Here is an 18,353-nt window from a genome sequence, read left to right as displayed (position 1 = left end):
TGTCTAGAGAAGGCAAACCCACAGAGACAGAGAATAGACTGGTGATTGCCAGGAGCAGGAAAAGAGTGACTGAAAGTGTTCTGGAATTAATAGTGGTGATGATTGCCACAATCTGTGAACATACTCAAAACCTGAATTGTATACTTTAACTGAATCGATTGTATGGTATGTGAATTATGTCTCAAAGAGCTGTTACAAAAAGAAGTAACAAAAATCGTTCTATTAAAAAAAAAATAGTAAGTTCCCTAACCACACCTCCCACCTGCCTCCACAACCTCCAGCAGCTAAATATGGATAGTGAGATAGGCACCTAGAAAGGTCATCTCATCCATCCTCGTGCCTACGGCTGAGTTGCACCAAAGTCACTACACACGGACTATGGTCTCCTAGTGTTAATTAAGATCTTTCCAGGAAAATACCCAGGAACTAGCATTACAGGTCTGGTTCCTCCTAGTCAAACCACAGTCAAACCCTGTGGCAAAGTCCAATGCTCCCTCTCACATGCCTGTCAGGAGAAAGAGGGGAGAGAGAAAGAGTGGAGGTGAACAAAGCTTACCTTAATGATCTCCTCATGGCCATCATTGGACTCCACCAGTTCTGAGGCCAGGGAATGACTGGTTGAGCGGCCAGACACCATGGCATAGGTCTTCCTGCCCGCCTGCCAGACAGAGAAAGAGAGAGAGAAATGGCTCAGAAATCATGACAAGCCCAGAACTTCTGCCCCTTGACCAATGCAGAATACCTGCTCCTCAGAAGATGTAAAGGGTTAGTCTGATTGTCCCCGCCAAAAATTCATTTCAGAACCTCTACCAGAAGCCACACAGCAGCAACACCGGACGGGGGAAATTAGCAGAAATTGCAGTTAGTTTTACTTTAGTGGGGTCTCCCCATCCCCCAAAGCAGTGCACAGCAAGGAGGTCAGGTGGTGTGTCTGAAAGGAGGTGATCCTGAGCGGCAGCACAGATGGTTCCATGCAGCACTGGCATGGGAAGTCAGCAGCAAGGAAGGATAACTGGCTGAGGGAGAGGTCTCACCCCACCAGAAACCTCGATACCTTCTGGGCTAAGTGTTCAAGTTCATCTCCTGTCAGTTCACTCTGTAGAGCCAGCCTGAGAATGTCCACGCTGCCCTAATAATGACAATGACAGCAACAATAACCCCTTACCTTTACGGTCCACGACTGGCACAGGGATACTTTGCCAGCCCTGTGGAGTGGGTCTTATTATCACCACTTAACAGACAGCAAAGCTGAGGTCTGGAGAGGTGACGTTAGCCTGCCTAAGATCAGTCACTCCTGGGTGGCAGGATGTCTCTGGGGCCTCTGACAGTGCTCTGTATACCACACCAGAGACTACACAGCACGCTGCTCCATGAAGCTCCAGAGGGGCTAGCTACCCTGATCCTCGGACTACAGCACATTGCACGCATTCCCGTTTCCCCAGCCTTGAAGAAGGCATCCCCAATCCAGGGTTCCTGCACCTGACAGCCAACCAGGAAGCTACCAATGCACTTTCCAAGACTAGGATATCCTCCTTCTTGAACCAAACTATAGGGCAGTAGTTGAATCCAAACCACCCCCTTTTTTTTTTAATTTACTTATTTAGGGGCGCCTGGGTGGCTCAGTCGGTTAAGTGTCTGCCTTCAGCTAAGGTCATGATCACAGGGTCCTGGGATCAAGCCCCGCATCAGGCTCCCTGCTCAGCGGGAGGCCTGCTTCTCCCTCTCCCACTCCCCCTGCTTGTGTTCCCTCTCTTGCTGTCTCTCTCTGTCAAATAAATAAATCTTTAAAAAAAAAAGATTTACTTATTTATTTGGGAGAGAGAGTTGAGGGGGAGAGAGACACAGGAACTTAAGCAAACTCAGCACTAAGCGTGGAGCCCAGTGCTGGGCTCAGTCTCACCACCTGATCACCTGATCATAACCTGAGCCAAAACCAAGAGTCGGAAGCTTAACTGACTGCGCCACCCAGGTGCCCCCAAGCCCCTATTTTTATAAAGCATACAGAAATTATCCAAATGAAAGAAGGCAAGACAATAGGTATCTATCTACAGATGAGTCTAATTTCAAAGGAAGAAGCAGTTTTTCTTTCCTAACTCAAAGGAGGTTTAAAAAACAAACTGGGGGGGGGGGGCCCTGGGTGGCTCAGTTGTTAAGCATCTGCCTTTGGCTCAGGTCATGATCCCAGGGTCCTGGGATCGAGTCCCACATCTGGCTCCCTGCTGGGTGAGCCTGCTTCTCCCTCTCCCTCTGTCTGCCGCTCTGCTTACTTATGCTCTCTCTGTCAAACAAATATATAAAATCTTTTCTAAAAAAATAAAAAATAAAAAACAAAATGAGGGGCAAATAGAACACAGTAAGAGGGAAATCATATGGTAAATGGAAAAAGTAGGTACTGAAGATCTGGGGAGATAACAACACTGAGAGAGGGTCAGCAAGGCAGAGAGGACCAAACCCTGCCATAACCTGTGTTATGTGTAGAGTTGGATGAGAGATTTAGCCACACTGGGCCTCTAGCTTGCACCAGAAAAATAAGGAGTTGGACTAAGTGTCTCTAAGGTTCCTTCCAGCTTTGATACAATGAGAGCATGAAAAGGGAGTATATGCTTCCCCCAGGCAATGATGGGAAGATGCGGGCTGAGCTACCCAAGGATAAAAGTGATCTCTAGGTCCAGGAGTATAAATGCCATCTTACCCTTAACAGGTTTTAAGGAACCCTCCTAACATTCCAAATGTCTGGGGGAAGGAAAGGAGGAAGAAAGAATGTGCCCGACTGAGGGAGCTGGGAGAAGCTTCTCTGGGCAGGGAATAGTCTTTCCTATTCAAGAAAGAGAACTTGGGAGAGAAGAAATCAGTCTCTGTGGTCAGATACTTAACTCTCAGTGTTCTCCTTATAAAATGGCAACACTACCCTCTAACACTACTAGGGTTTTTTTGTTGAAAATTAACTGAAAAGTGTATGGAGGTTGTTCTCTGCCACATAAGAGAGAGGTACTCAAATATTAGCCTCCTCCTACTTCTTGAAATGAACCCAAATTTGGGACAGATGGAAGACACTCCCACATGGCCCTTCAACCTTCCCAATCCTAGTAATGTAGCTGCTTTTACAAAAATACTTAATTCCTACCAAATATAAGTTAGGTCCTTAGTGGGGGCATTTCAGGCCCTCCAGAGCCTGGGTCAACTCACTTCTTCTGTTACTGCTTCTCAAAGCCCCTGGCCCAATACATCCCACCTCAGTGACTTGGCTTTCACCATTTGTCTGAAATGTCCTTTCTTCCCATTTTCACATGGGGCATCTACCAGGCCCTCCAGAATTCACACTGAAATCCACATCTTGCATGACTCTTCCCTACATCCAGTGGGACCATCCCCCCAGCTCCCTCAGCATCACAGGGCCTCCCATGGCACCTGCCCCTCAGTTATTTATGTTCCATGAGGAATTGCCCCTTCTGTTAACTCCTTGTGGGCTGCTGTCTGCCACAGTCCTTTACACGGGTAAGTATTTTCTGAATGTATATGAGTGCTCCATGACATCTAGGTCAAGAGAACATTACACAAGAAAGAAGAGGAAATGATTTCAAAATAGCCAGAGTGGCTGCCAACTCTTTTTACCCCAGGACACAGACAGGCACTTAGGTTAAAATATCTCTCCATACCTGGAGGCAGCTGGGGAAAGCTGGGGCATCCCTCAGCCAAAATAAAGGGGTTATTATTAGCTATTGAAGATCATCAAGTCTGGCTTATTGTATGAACCCAGGCATTCTAACTGAAAAAGCACAGACAAGTAGGCTGGATGGAAGCCTTTGAGAAGTCATCTCACCCATTCATGTTATCAGAATTCCAGGTGGACAGGAGAAAGTAGGCAACTTGCAAAAGTACTCAAAGAAATAATGGCTGAAAACTTTCCAAATTTTGCAAAAGACATAAACCCACAGATTCAATGAGCGGAGCAAATCCAAACAGGATGAGCCCCCAAATCATGCCAAGACACATCATAATTAAACTTCTGATAACTAAAGACAAAGAAAAAAATCTTTTCAAGTCAGAGAAAAAAATGACACCTTACTTATAAGGGGAAAACACTCTGAATAAAAAGGAGATTTTTCATCAGAAACCAGGAGAAAATGGCACACTATTTTCAAGTACTGAAAAACACCTCTTAATCAACAATCCTATGACCAAAAAATCTTCTTCAGGAATGAGGGGGAAATCAATATGTTCTCAGGTAAAGGAAAACTAAGAGAATTTGTTACCAATATAGCTACACTAAAAGAATGGCTGTAGGGGAATCTGGGTGGCTCAGATAGTTAAGTGTCTGACTATTTATCTTGCCTCAGGTCATGATCTCAGGGTCGTGAGATCAAGTCCCACATTGGGCTCTGTGCTCAGCGTGAAGTCTGCTTGTCCCTCTCCTTCTGTTCCTCCCCCCACTCTTGCACACTCTCTCTGGAATAAATAATAAAATCTTTTTTAAAAAGTGGGGCACCTGGGTGGCTCAGTCAGTTAGGCAGCTGGCTCTTGATTTCGGCTCAGGGCATGATCTCGAGGTCCTGGGATGCAGCCCTGTGTGGGCTCGGCATCCCATGACGGGCTCTGCACTCAGCACAGAGTCTGCTTGGGATTCTCTCCCTCCCCCTTTGCCCTTCCCCTCCTCGAGAGCTCTCTCTCCCTTTATCTCTTTAAAAAAAAAATGTCTGTAAAAGGTCTTCAAACAGAAAGGAAACAATACAAAAGAAACTTTGGAACATGAGAAAGACAGAAACAACATGAATAGCAAAAACATCATTAAATACAATAGGTTTTCCCTCTCTTCTTGGGCTTTCTAAAATACGTTTGATGGGTGAAGATAAAATTATGACACTGTCTGATTTGGTTCTAAAGGTACACAGAGGAGGGGCCACCTCAGTGACTCAGTCGGCTGAACTTCCAACTCTTTTTTTTTTTTTTAAGATTTTATTTATTTATTTGACAGAGACACAGCGAGGGCAGAAACACAAGCAGGGGGAGTGGGAGAGGGAGAAGCAGGCTTCCCGCTGAGCAGGGAGCCCGATGCGGGGCTCGATCCGAGGACCCTGGGATCATGACCTGAGCAGAAGGCAGACGCTTAACCCACTGAACCACCCAGGTGCTCCTGAGCTTCCAACTCTTGATCTCAGCTCAGGTCACAATCTCAGGGTAGTGAGATCATGCCCCACTTAAGCTCCATGCTCAGTGGAGAATCTGCTTGAGATTCTCTGTCTCCCTCTCCCTCTTTCCCTTCTCCCACTCTCTCTCTCTCTCTAAATAAATACAATCTTTAAAAAAATAAATAAAAAATAAAAGTACATAGAGGTAATATTTAAATTAATTTTATTATGAATGGGGGATGGTAAAGATAGGTACGGTTTCTATACTTCACTCAAACTGGTAAAATGGCAACTGGTAGACTGTGATAAGTTACACTTATACAAGTGTAATACCATGAGCAATCATTAAAAGTCTATACAAACAGGTAACACTCAAAACCAACAAACGAGGGGCACCTGGGTGGCTCAGTCATTAGGCATCTGCCTTCGGCTCAGGTCATGATCTCCAGGTCCTGGGCTCGAACCCCACATTGGGCTCCTTGCTCAGCAGGGAGACTGCTTCTCCCTCTCCCTCTGCCTCCCCTACCCCCACTCATGCTTTCTCTCGCTCACTCACTCACTCGCTCTGCACTCTCTCTCTCCAATAAATAAATAAATCTTTAAAAAAAAAGATGTTCACTGTCATTGAGGAGATACAAATCAAAACCACAGTGAGATACCATTATACACCTATCAGAATGGCCAAAACAAAAAACAGCGACACCAGCAAATACTGGCAATCACTGGATCCAGAAACTGGATCACTCCCACATCGCTGGCGGGAATGTAAAGTGACACAGCCACTTTGGGGGAGAAAAAAAAGGTTGGCAGTTTCTTTAAGAACTCATCATACAAATACCATATGACCTAGCAACCATACTCCTGGACATTTATCCAAGAGAAATGAAGACTTATGTTAACACAAAAACATGTACACTAATGTTTATAGCAGCTTTATTTGTAATACCACAAAACTAGAAACAACCCAGATACCCTTCAATATAGACAACAAACTGTGGTATATCTATAGCATGGACTACTTACTACTCAGCAATAAAAGGGAACAAATTATTGATTCGTAAAAAAATATATATATATTGATTTGTACAATTCCCAGAGAATTATGCTAAGGGAAAGAAGCCAATCACAAAAGGTTACATATGGTATGATGCCATTTATTTGACGTTATTGAAATTAAAAAATCACAGAAGTGAAGAACCGATTAGTGGTTGCCAGGAGGTAAAGAGAAAATGGGGGTGAAAAGGAAGTATATGTGGGCTCCAACGTGAAGTATCTCTGTGGTGATGGACATATCCTGTATCTTGACTGTATGAAGTCTATTCTGGTTGTGATAGCACGCTATTGTTTTGCAAGATATTACCACTTAGGAAAACTAAGTAAAGGGCACAGGGGATCTCTATTATTTCTTATAACTGCATGTGAATCTACAATTATCTAACAAAAATTTAATTAATACTGGGGCGCCTGGGTGGCTCAGTCGTTAAGCGTCTATCTTCGGTTCAGGTCATGATCCTGGGGTCCTGGGATCGAGCCCTGCGTCGGGCTCCCTGCTCTGCAGGAAGCCTGCTTCTCCCTCTCCCACTCCCCCTGCTTGTATTCCCTCTATCGCTGTCTCTCTCTCTGTCAAATAAATAAAATCTTAAAAAAAATTTTAATTAATACTTTCAGGGACAAAAATTGAAGAATATAATGAAGAAAATAAGTACTTATAATCCTACTACCCCAAAATAGCCACTATTAAAATGTTAGTGTATTCCTTATAATCTTTCTACGCCTATTTTTTAAAAACATACTACTGTACAAAGTTACATACTTGCTTTTTCCCTTTAATATTACATCGTTAATTTCCATCATACTCAGCATTCTTCAAAACTGGCTCTTAATGGCCACTAGTATGCCACTAAATAGATTAAACTAAATAAACTTAGGTATTCAAACTAAGCCCCCTCCCTTGCCCTCACTTTTAAAGATTACTGTCAAATTCTTTTTTTTTTAAGATTTTATTTATTTATTTGACAGAGAGAGACACAGCAAGAGAGGGAACACAAGCAGGGGGAGTGGGAGAGGGAGAAGCAGGCTTCCCGCCAAGCAGGGAGCCCGATGTGGGGCTCGATCCCAGGATCCCAGGATCATGACATGAGCCGAAGGCAGACGCTTAACAACTGAGCCACCCAGGCGCCCCTCTTTTTTACTTCTTATATATTTATTTTTTTATTTCGGAAAATATATTTTCTTTTGACAGAATGAGATTGATACACAACAGTACCTAGATTACCACCAAATTTATTGCCTGGTCTGTTACCCCTCAAGCCCAAATGACTTTCTCTCTTCTTTGCAGAAAAAGAATCACATTTGGAACAGTTGGACCTGTGCTCAAACACTGATTCTGGCTTTCATTTGCTGTGTGTATTGATTTATTCTCCCTCAGCCTTAGTGTAAGTTGGTAAGATGGACAGTATGATGCTTAAGTGAAAATATAGCGACTAAAACACATAAACAAAAGTTCCAGTTCCTCAAAATTTGATGTACTGCTCCTCAAAATTTGATGTAATGTTCCTCTTCAAAATATTTGCCATAGCATATGCTTATCGCTAAAGTAAAGGAGTCTTGTTGGAAAAAGATGTCTATTAAATTTACTTATTTGTCAGAGAGTGAGCACAAGCAGGGGGAATGGCAGGCAGGAGCCTGATGGGGGACTCAATCCCAGCACCCTGGGATCATGACCCGAGCTGAAGGCAGACGCTTAACAACTGAGCCACCCAGGCGCCCCTAAGACCCCATTCTTTTAAAAAAGATTTTATTTATTTATTTCTTTGTCAGAGACAGCGCACAAGCAGGGGGAGCAGCAGGTAGAGGGAGAAGCAGGATCCCTGCTGAGCTGGGAGCCCCATGCAGAACTCGATCCCAGGGCCCTGGGATCATGACCTGAGCCAAAGGTAGATACTTCACCAACTGAGCCACCCAGGGGTCCCAAGTCACATTTTTTTAAAAGATGTATTTATTTTAGAGAGAGAGTGAGCGAGCAAGCGCACGTTAGGGGGACAGGCAGAGGGAGAGGGAAAGACAATCTTAAGCAGACTCTGTGCTGAGCACAGAGTCGGGCACAGGGCTTGATCTCATGACCTGAGCTGAAACCAAGAGTCAGACACTTAACCAACTGCACCACCCAGGCACCCCCTAAAACCACATTTAAAAAAAAAAAAGAGTAGAATGGATCAATTAAAATTGTGATATAGTCATACAATGGAACAGTGTACAGCCATGAAAAAGAATGATACATGCAACATGGGTAAACTTCACAGAAGTGTTAAGCAAAAGAATTCTGACACAAAAGTATACGATATGATTCCACTTATAGAAAAAGTATAAGAACAAGCAAAACTAATACATACTTTAGAAGTCACGACAGTGTTTACCCCTGGAGGACGGGGGTAGATACTAACTAGGGGATAATGACTAGAAGCAGGGGCTTCTTGTGGGGCTATTGATTTGTTTCTTGCTCTAGATGCTGGGTAGAGAAGTATTTCCAGTTTGTGAAATTACTTGACTGTACATTTATGATACATGCACTTTTCTGTATGTATGTCATTGTTAAATAAAATCTTATTAAAAAATTAAAATTCCTCATGGCACTAAAGTCCCCTCAGGACTAGGCTTATCATTGTCTGTACCACATAATGTCTTGACTCCTCCCACTACCCTACCTGTACCCTATACTCTATCCCAAACTTTCCCGGTCCAATTGTAGGAAGGCACCCAAATCCCAATCTCTTTCTGTGGATGAGTCCTCCGATGCAATTATGTGTTTCACCTCCCCATCAATGCACATGTTGCTTTCTCTTTCTGGGTCCCTTCCCATCCCTTGCCTCTTTGGAGAATTCCCAGCTCAGGCATCCTTTCTCTAAGGGTCTTAGCCCAGCACTCCTGGGTCAGAGCCTGCTCCCTACACCCACCACATACATATCCTACAGTATAACGATGATCCCGTTCCTTTATAACTACGTATTTATGCAACTCCTCCAGTAAAATCAGAAGCTTATTTAGCACAGTGTCTGAACTAAGTAGGTTCTCAAAAAATATACACTGCATCAATTCCAGGTGATAAGACCAAGGATTTCCCCAATTCCCTTTCTTATGAGAAACTCAAACTTCTCAGTTTAGAGAAGGAATATGGAATACTGGAAAAACCAAACACAAAAAGAGGGGAAACAAAAATAATGAGCAAAGGCTAAGAAAGGTAACTCTAAGAGGAAATATAAGTAGTTAATATGAAGTAGACATATGAAAAGATACTCTGCATGGAGACAGATGGTAGCTACACTTGTGAGCACAGCATAACATATAGACTTGTTGAATTACTCTGCTATACACTTAAAACTAATGTCATGTTGTGTGTCAATTATATTTTAATTAAAAATAATTATATAATAAAATTAAAAGTTTAATGTATAAATAAATAAATCAGTTGGTAGATAGATGGGACATATGGATTGATAAAGTAGAAGTTTGGTCTGAATATAGGGAGTTGGGTCAGTTAAGTCAAGTCATTCACTATCAAGAACTATATTGTCCAATATGGTAGCCATTAGCCACATGTGGCTATCGGCCACTTGGAATGTGGCCAGTCCAAATAGAGATGTTCTGTACAAAGACATAGTACAAAAAATTGAATAATTTCTTTTTATCCTGACCATTTGGAATGATAACCTTTGCATATATTGGGTTAAATAAAATCTATTACTGGAAAAAATTTTAATGTAAAATTTTAGAATATATGAAAGATGCTCAACCTCACCAGTAATTAGGGAAATGTTAATTAAAACAATAATGAGTTATCATCTTGGGAAGAATTTCACTATTGATAGATTTAAGAAGTGTAGGGGCACCTGGGTGGCGCAGTTGGTTAAACTTCTAACTCTGGGTTTCGGCTCAGGTGATCTCAGGGTCGTGAGATGAAGCCTTAAGTCAGGCTCCGAGCTCAGCCCTTGGAGTCAGCTTGGGAATCTCTCTCCCTCTCCTTCTGCCCCTCCCACTCATGCGCTCTCTCTCTCTCAAATAAATAAATAAGTCTTTAAATTAAAAAAAGAAGTGTAAAGAGGAAACATGCAGATATATGCTCACAGCAGCATTGTTTGTAACGGCTACACACTGGCAACAGCCCGGATGGTCCGCTGACAAGAAAATGGGTGAATAAACTCTGGCATATGAGTACAATGAGCTAGTATTCATCTGTGAAAATAACTGAATTAGTATCGACATGAGTGACTCTCCAAATTAATGGTAAGTTTAAAAGCAAGCTATAGAAGGGGGACCTGGCTGGCTCAGTCGGACAACCATGCGAGTCTTGATCTCAGGGTCATGAGTTTAAGCCCCACATTGGGTGTAGAGATTACTTTAATTATTTTTTTAAAAAAACAAGCTAGAGAATATGGATAATATCATGAATATAAAGTTCAAAACATGCAAACTCAAGCACTATATCACTTGTCCATGTAGGAAAAGTATAATAAAGAGCAAGGAAATAAACACAAAATTCGAGTCAGTGATCACTTCTGTGGAGGAAGAAGAGGGTTATGAACTAGGAAGGACCCCAGGGGCTTCAAAAAGATTGGTAATGTTCTATTTCTTAAGCTGAGTGTTCAGTGCACAGCTGTCCATTTTATTGCTATGCTTTAAAACTTCCCATACACACAAGCCTTATTTCTTGCCCTCAGTAAAGCAATGGACTTTTCCTCATGTAAATCCTGCAAAAATAGCATTTGTAGACCAACAAATTGGCAAATATTAAAGATACTGGGGCACCTGGGTGGCTCAGTTGGTTAAGCATCTGCCTTCAGCTCAGGTCATGATCCAGGATCCTGGGATCCAGCCCTGAGTCGGGCTCCCTGCTCAGCAGGGAGTCTGCTTCTCCCTCTCTCTTTGCCCCTCCCCTTCGCTTATGCTCTCTCTCTTACAAAATAAATACCTAAAATCTTAAAAAAAAAAAAAAAAAGATACTGGGGCACCTGGTGGCTCAGTTGTTAAGCGTCTGCCTTCGGGTCAGGTCATGATCCCAGGGTCCTGGGATCGAGCCCCGCATTGGGCTCCCTGCTCGGCAGGAAGCCTGCTTCTCCCTCTCCCGCTCCCCTGCTTGTGTTCCTGCTCTGTCTCTTTCTCTGTCAAATAAATAAATAAATAAATAATCTTTAAAAAAAAAAAAAAAAGATACTGATAATATCCAGGATTGGTGAGGGTGCAGGAAGAAAGAGTAATCTCATATATTGTTAGAGAGTGTAAGTTTATAGAAGTATTTTGGGAATCTGGCAATATTAATAAAAAGTATTTGCACATTTTGTAAACCTTTTGACCCAGTAATTCCACTTTTAGGAATATGCCTTATGAAAACCCACACACATTTGCCCAAAAATACATGTCTAAAACTGTTGACGGCAGTACTGTTTACAATAGTTACAAACTGGGAACAGCCTAACTATCCTCTAGCAGGTGAGTGAATGAAGTATGGTATCATCTGCACTATGGAATACTACACTGCTGATAAATAAACTTCTGGGGATGCCTGGGTGGCTCAGTCGTTAAACGTCTGCCTTTGGCTCAGGTCATGATCCCGGGGTCCTGGGATCGAGCCCTGCATCGGGCTCCCTGCTCAGCGGGAAGCCTGCTTCTCCCTCTCACATTTCCCCTGCTCATGTTCCCTCTCTCACTGTGTCTCGCTCTGTCAAATAAATAAATAAAATCTTTAGAAAAAAAAATAAACTTCTGTGAACTGACAGAAAATGATCTCAAGATAAAGCAGGAAAAAAGCAAGGCACTAATTCATAAAAAAATGACTTTCTATTTATTTAAGTACATATATATGTGTTTATAGTAATTGCCAAATCCTATATATAGCAATTACTATGTGCTGAGCCCTACTGGGCTCTGTTCTAAGTGCTTTATATACATTAACTCATTTAATCCTCATAATAATACTATATGGTAAATATTATTATCAATATCCTTATTTTATAGATGAGAAAACCAAGGCACAGACATTAAGTATCTTGCCCATGGCCATATAACTAGCAAGGGTCAGAGCCGGGATTCAAACCCAGGTCCTGTAGCTCTAGAGTCAGTGTTCCCAACCACCATACCACAGGGCATTTCTTTTTTTTTTTTTTTTTTTTTAAAGATTTATTTATTTATTTATTCATGAGAGACAGAGAGAGAGAGACAGAGGCAGAGGGAGAAGCAGGCTCCCAAGGAGCAGGGAGCCCGATGCGGGACTTGATCCCAGGACCCTGGGATCATGACCTGAGCCGAAGGCAGACGCTTAACCATCTGAGCCACCCAGGCGCCCCCACAGGGCATTTCTAGCATGTAAGCACATGGGAAAAGCACTGATTTTATACACATTAAACAGGAGAAGGACAAAGGAGTAAAGGGACTTTCAGTCCATGCTTCTACAGTGTTTTAAACTTTAGCAACAAAAATGTGTTTGTGCAGCACTGGTCTAGTAAAATATCTAAATTAAAAGAAGGAAAGAAAAAGTGCTAAACTTGGAGTTGGAGGTGGGGTCTGAGCCAAACTGACACCTATTAATCCTTGAGCAAATCACTTTATCTCTCAGGGCCTGTTTTCTATCTGCAAAATGGTAGTGATAATAGGTACCCTGCCTACATTTAACGCAGGACAGGCAGAGATGTAGGATAGTGTGAAAGTGCTTTGCGAACCATAAATCACTTCACAAAGGTGAGAGAGCATTACTTTCCCAAGGAGCTCTGGGAAGACACGGGGAGGAGGGTGGGTGAGCCAAATTGTCTAAATGAAGCCTGTGAACAAATCTAGGGTTCTCTCTGCCACCTCAGCCTCCAGAACAAGAGAATCCAGTCTGCAAGGCCATGAACCTCAACCCACAACCCCAGCCCAGAGCTAAGGAGGGAAACCCAGGCCCAACTCTGCTTGGTGCCATTAGCTGTTTTCTGGAGCTGGAGTGATCTCAGGGCTATGAGAAGGTTCCAGGGAGCTTTAGGAATACCCCAAAATGTCTAGCAGGGAAGTCCCACTGGGCACTCTCTGAAAGGCAAGATAAGACGCAGACCCTTCTCTAGGGAAAAAGAAGCAGCTAATCACAAGGTAAGCAGCCTCTAACCACATAAACATTCTTGGGGAGAAGCCCAGCCACCTCCAAATTACAGGCAGCCTCTCGCTTCTGTTCAAACAGATCTCCAGCTGTGAGTCACTCCTCAGAGCGGGGAGGGGATAAACACATAGCTGAGGGGTTAGAGATCAAAACGCTGTGGAGAAACGATAGGGAGATAAAGAGCGAGGCCCCAGAGGTTCTCACACCCCAGGCTCATGTGATAGGGGACAGATCTATAGGAAATTCTGTTTCCCTTGCTCCTACTACCCAGGCTGCTATGGGGGCCATGAGCATGGGTGGCAGGTGAGGGTCAAGTGTCTTTCTAAGAAGTAAGGGCAATAGAGATTGTCCCTGAGCTGGAAGCCAGCATCCTTAATTCATCTTCACTCTATAACCCATTCCTCCATCACTCTGTCCCTCAGTCCTATCCCCTGAGAAATGGGAATAGCCAGCCACTTGAAACACTGGCTCCCAAGAGGCCAGCACAAGGAAAGCCCCAATAAAGTCAAAGAGGGCCAGACAGGGTGCTTGGGCTTACCCTCTCTTGGCTGCCACTCCACTCTCAGGTTTTGGGCAGCCTTGGTTCTGCCTTCTACTGGGCTCTCTAGGCCGGAGATGGCCCTTTGTCAAGTATGACACAAAGAATTATTCCGCTCCTCCCCACAGATTAGCCAACTAAACAGGTGTCTGCTTTTTGTCTGGCTACCTGCCCAGAGGCATGGGCTGGACAAGCACTGTGCAGAGGGCTGACCAGGGTGATTGGGAGGTGAAATGAGAAAAAGGATTTAGGGTGGCACCCTAAATGGGGCAGCCTTTCTCATCACCTGGAGACCTGGCACAGGGAACCGCCAGGGCAGAAGAGGCCTAACAGTGAGTGTGTATAAGCAGGGAGGTGGGCGTGAAAACCTCAGTTCATGGTCAAGACAGGATCAGAGGCCATGGATGTTGACAACTGATTTGTCTGTTTTCCTCTGTCTTTTTCCATGAGTATATCTACTGCCTCGTCTTGATTTTTAAATAAAACCTGGAAAACCTACAAAAATAAGTGTTTTGTGGTTTATTCAGGAATAATATAGAAAATATTGCTGTAATTTTTGGTGAAGAACACCAATCTTGTATAGTTTATTTCAACCTAAATAAAATGTGAATTTTGTTTAAAAAAAAAAAAAGGAGGGGGCGCCTGGATGGCTCAGTTGGTTAAGCGACTGCCTTCAGCTCAGGTCATGATCCTGGAGTTCCAGGATCGAGTCCCGCATCGGGCTCTCTGCTTGGCAGGGAGTCTGTTCTCCCTCTGACCCTCTTCCCTCTCGTGCTCTCTATCTCTCATTCTCTCTCTCAAATAAATAAATAAAATCTTTAAAAAGTAAATAAATAGGGGCGCCTGGGTGGCTCAGTTGGTTAAGCAACTGCCTTCGGCTCAGGTCATGATCCTGGAGTCCCGGGATCGAGTCCCATGTCGGGGCTCCCTGCTAAGCAGGGAGTCTGCTTCTCCCTCTGACCCTCTTCCCTCTCGTGCCCTCTATCTCTCATTCTCTCTCTCTCAAATAAATAAATAAAATCTTTAAAAAAAAAAAAATAATAAATAAATAAATAAATAAATAAAAATTAAAAAAAAAAAAAAGGAGGGAGGTGGGCTCCTGAATGCTCAACTCTCAAGGAGACACCCTTTTGCTGAGCTAGTCGCTCTCCAGGAAACCCGCCAGGTGCTCAGTCAGCCTGGGATGGAGGGCAGTGCTCCCTCCTCTCTCTTGTCATTTTGTCCATTTTTTACTTTTGTGCCCCCAGACCCTAGAAAATCATTTCCTTTTTTCTTCCTTCATCTACCCATCTCCATCATACCCTCTATTTTCTTCTCCTCTACCTGCCCCTGCTGGCCAGGCTTAAATCTAGGCCACCAGTCTCCCTGGCACATACCTATTCCCCTAACTAAACCTCCCCACCCCTAAGAAACAAAAGCATTTCACAAGACTCTGCATTGTGACCCAAAGAGGCATGTACCATAATTACCCGCAGGCGGGGAAGCTCGTCTCACCTGCTGAGTATATGTGTCTGGAACCGAAACCATCTGGGTGAACACCCCATCCCCACCCCAGAAAAATATGGCGCCAAATGCCAGGTGATTGGCCTAAGCCTCCTATCCCAGATCCTCTGGCAGAGCTCAGGATTCCCCAGCTTCCTGGCAGGCTTGGAGACATCAGCTGTAGTACTCTAGAAAGTAAGAATCTGGTAATGGATGGGGGAGACGGAGTGGTATGAGGAGGAATTTATGGGCTGAGATGGGAACAGGTGTCCTGAGTGGAAGGAACAGGCAGTCACCAAACTTGAAAGGTCCCTCTGCCAGGAGTTTCTTCCCCGCCCGGGGTCACAGAGCCAGTGCTTGTCAGCATTTTGGAATTCATTCATTCCTCTGGAGTACCAATGACTCCAGAGGAATCCTCTTTCAAAATAAAGATATTCTGACCCAGCAATCCGCTCCTAGGTTTATCTCTCCAAAAGAAATTAAAATATAGGTCCAGGGGCGCCTGGGTGGCTCAGTCGTTAAGCGTCTGCCTTCGGCTCAGGTCATGATCCCGGGGTCCTGGGAACAAGCCCCAGGTCAGTCCCAGTCAGTCTGTCCTTCTCCCTGCTCAGCAGGGAGACTGCTTATACCTCTCCCTCTGCCCCTACTCCTCCCTCCTCCACTTGTGCTCTCACGTTCTCTCTCAAATAAATAAAATCTTCAAAAAACAAAATAAAATAAAATGGAATGAAGTACTGATTCATGTTACAACATGGATCAACCATAAAAACATCATGCTAACTGAAAGAAGCCAGTCACAAAGGATCACATATTATATGATTACATTTACATAAAATGCCTAGAACAGGAAATCGCAGAGAAAGACTAGCAGGTGTCTAGGGCTGGGGGTGGTAAGAGAAAATGAGGATTGACTGCTAATGGATCAGGATTTCTTTATGGCTAGAGAAAATGTTCTAAAATTGATTGTGTTGATAACTATACAACTCAGTGACTACACTAAAAGCCACTGAATTGTACGTTTCAAATGGGTTATCTGTGCAGTCTATGAAGTATAGCTCATTAAAGTAGTTACAGAAAAATTAGGCCCATAGTAAACCTTCAATAAATCATAGCTTTAGTTAAAATTTTTTTTAATTTTTTTAAAGATTTTATTTATTTATTTGAGAGAGAGAGAGCACAAGTTGGGGGAGGCAGGGAGAGGGGAAGAAGCAGACTCCCCGCTGAGCAGGGAGCCCGACAAGGGACTTGATCCCAGGACCTGGGGATCATAAACAGAGCCCAAAGCAGATGCTTAACCGGACTGAGCCACCCCAGGCACCACCCCCAAAAAAAATTTTTTTTGAAGAAATGGAGCTCGGGAAAGACTTGGTATTAAACTAATTCAGCTTCTGAGATCCTAAAGGAAATAAACACCTGTTCCAGGGTAAAGACAAAGGTTCAAGCTGTAGGTTGATGAAAAAACTTCCAAATCCACCCAGGCGTTGTTGAGAGAAACTCTCTGGCCAAGAATGATCAAAACAAAAAAAAAAATTAGAGGGGTTGCCTGGGTGGCTCAGTCAGTTAAGTGTCTGCCTTCAGCTCAGGTCATGATCTCCGGGTCCTAGGATAGAGCCCCATATCAGGCTCCCTGCTCAGTGGGGAGTCTGCTGCTCCCCCTGCTTGTGCTCTCTCACTCTCTGTCAAATAAATAAATAAAATCTTTAATAAAATAAAATTTTACAAAGACAAAAAATTAGAGATTAAAAAATGTAAATATTGGGCGCCTGGGTGGCTCAGATGGTTAAGCATCTACCTTCGGCTCAGGTCATGATCCCAGAGTCCTGGGATCGAGTCCTGCATCAGGCTCCTGCTCAGTGGGGAGCCTGCTTCTCCCTCTGCCTCTCTCTCTCTCTCTCTCTCTCTGTCTCTCATGAGTAAATAAATAAAATCTTTAAAAAAAAATGTAAATATTCTGAGGAAGGGTAACACTGATAGATTACATAAAGGGAATCATCTTACCAAAGAGCCCAGAGCATCATGGGACATCAGCTGCCTAGGCCATGAGTCAGAAAAAGGAGGAAGAGGAAAGCGGCCTAGAGCAGGATACTAAAATATGAATCCTGACCATCACTCCTCTAAGACCAGTCCTGGCTGAGCTGGTACTAGCAAAGGTTACTCTGGGCCTACTACAGGCCCCTTCTCATCCTCAAGATCCTCCAATGGCAGAGGCAAGGGGAAGGAACAGATAAGCATAAATGTGAACATAATGAGAAGGAGCAAACCTTGACCAGACCAGAGTTCCCAGACTCTTCCTCAATCCCTTGGGCAGGGTCTCACAAGAAGCTAAAACAGTCTCATCTAAGCCAATAAGTAGAACAAACAGAAAATAAACAGCTAACATTGAGCACTTACCATGTTCCAGGCACTGTGCTTAATATTTTCACATACATTATTTTATTTAATCCTCACAACAACCTTAGAAGGGTGCAATTTATTATCCCTGTTTTATAGATGAGGAAACTAAGACAGAAAAGATTAAGTAATTTACTGAAATATCTAGGCAAAGGAAACATCAAAGCCTTGACTACAGTCCCACTGTAGGGTCAGATTCCCAGGACTGGGCTCTTAACCACAATGTTATTAACAGAAATCATAGTTTAGCCAAAAATTGTGATGTAAATATACTAGGAGGATGGGAGAAGGGAAAGAGAGTACATATGGGGTGGGAGTATAAACATTCCTATAATTCCTACAGCAGGAAGTCAACAGATGTCTGAAACCGATAAATCAAGAAGTATCACTCTAAGCATATTATTTAGAAACATGGGGGTAAATACCAGACAAAAGTGCTAAGAGTTGAAAGTGGTCTCTCCCATGGGGCAGGGCTTGGGGTAGGAAACTGCTTGCTAGTTTCTTTTAAAAAGCCTTTTGATAAAAAATCAGGCACATATATTCCTTTGATTGAAAAATGATTTATAAAGAAAAAAGAGGGGTGCCTGAGTGGCTCAGTCAATTATGCGTCTGACTTCAGCTCAGGTCATGATCTCAGGGTTCTGGAATCAAGCCCCACATTGGGCCCCAAGCTCAGCATGGAGTTAGCTTCTCCCTC

At 43.5% G+C, this 18,353-nt stretch overlaps 1 protein-coding gene across 3 annotated transcripts in view; it reads right to left on the bottom strand.

Moving 5' to 3' along the window:
- TUFT1 (tuftelin 1) overlaps nt 1–18,353 on the bottom strand; it is a 44,883-nt gene that overhangs the window by 21,398 nt on the left and 5,132 nt on the right. For 2 of the 3 annotated variants that reach the window (XM_027574743.2, XM_027574761.2), the window contains exons 2-3: nt 1,055–1,129; nt 557–658 (exon numbers count right to left, since the gene is read on the bottom strand). In XM_027574743.2, the coding sequence (XP_027430544.1) occupies nt 557–658; nt 1,055–1,129 (177 nt within the window). The remainder of the gene's footprint in view (nt 1–556; nt 659–1,054; nt 1,130–18,353) is intronic. The other variant, XM_027574752.2, reaches the window with a different exon arrangement.

Source organism: Zalophus californianus, chromosome 4 (genome assembly GCF_009762305.2).
Source record: "Zalophus californianus isolate mZalCal1 chromosome 4, mZalCal1.pri.v2, whole genome shotgun sequence".
Taxonomy (NCBI): domain Eukaryota; kingdom Metazoa; phylum Chordata; class Mammalia; order Carnivora; family Otariidae; genus Zalophus; species Zalophus californianus.
Note: the sequence above shows the minus strand (reverse complement) of the source record. Positions and strands in the feature narration are given on the sequence as shown.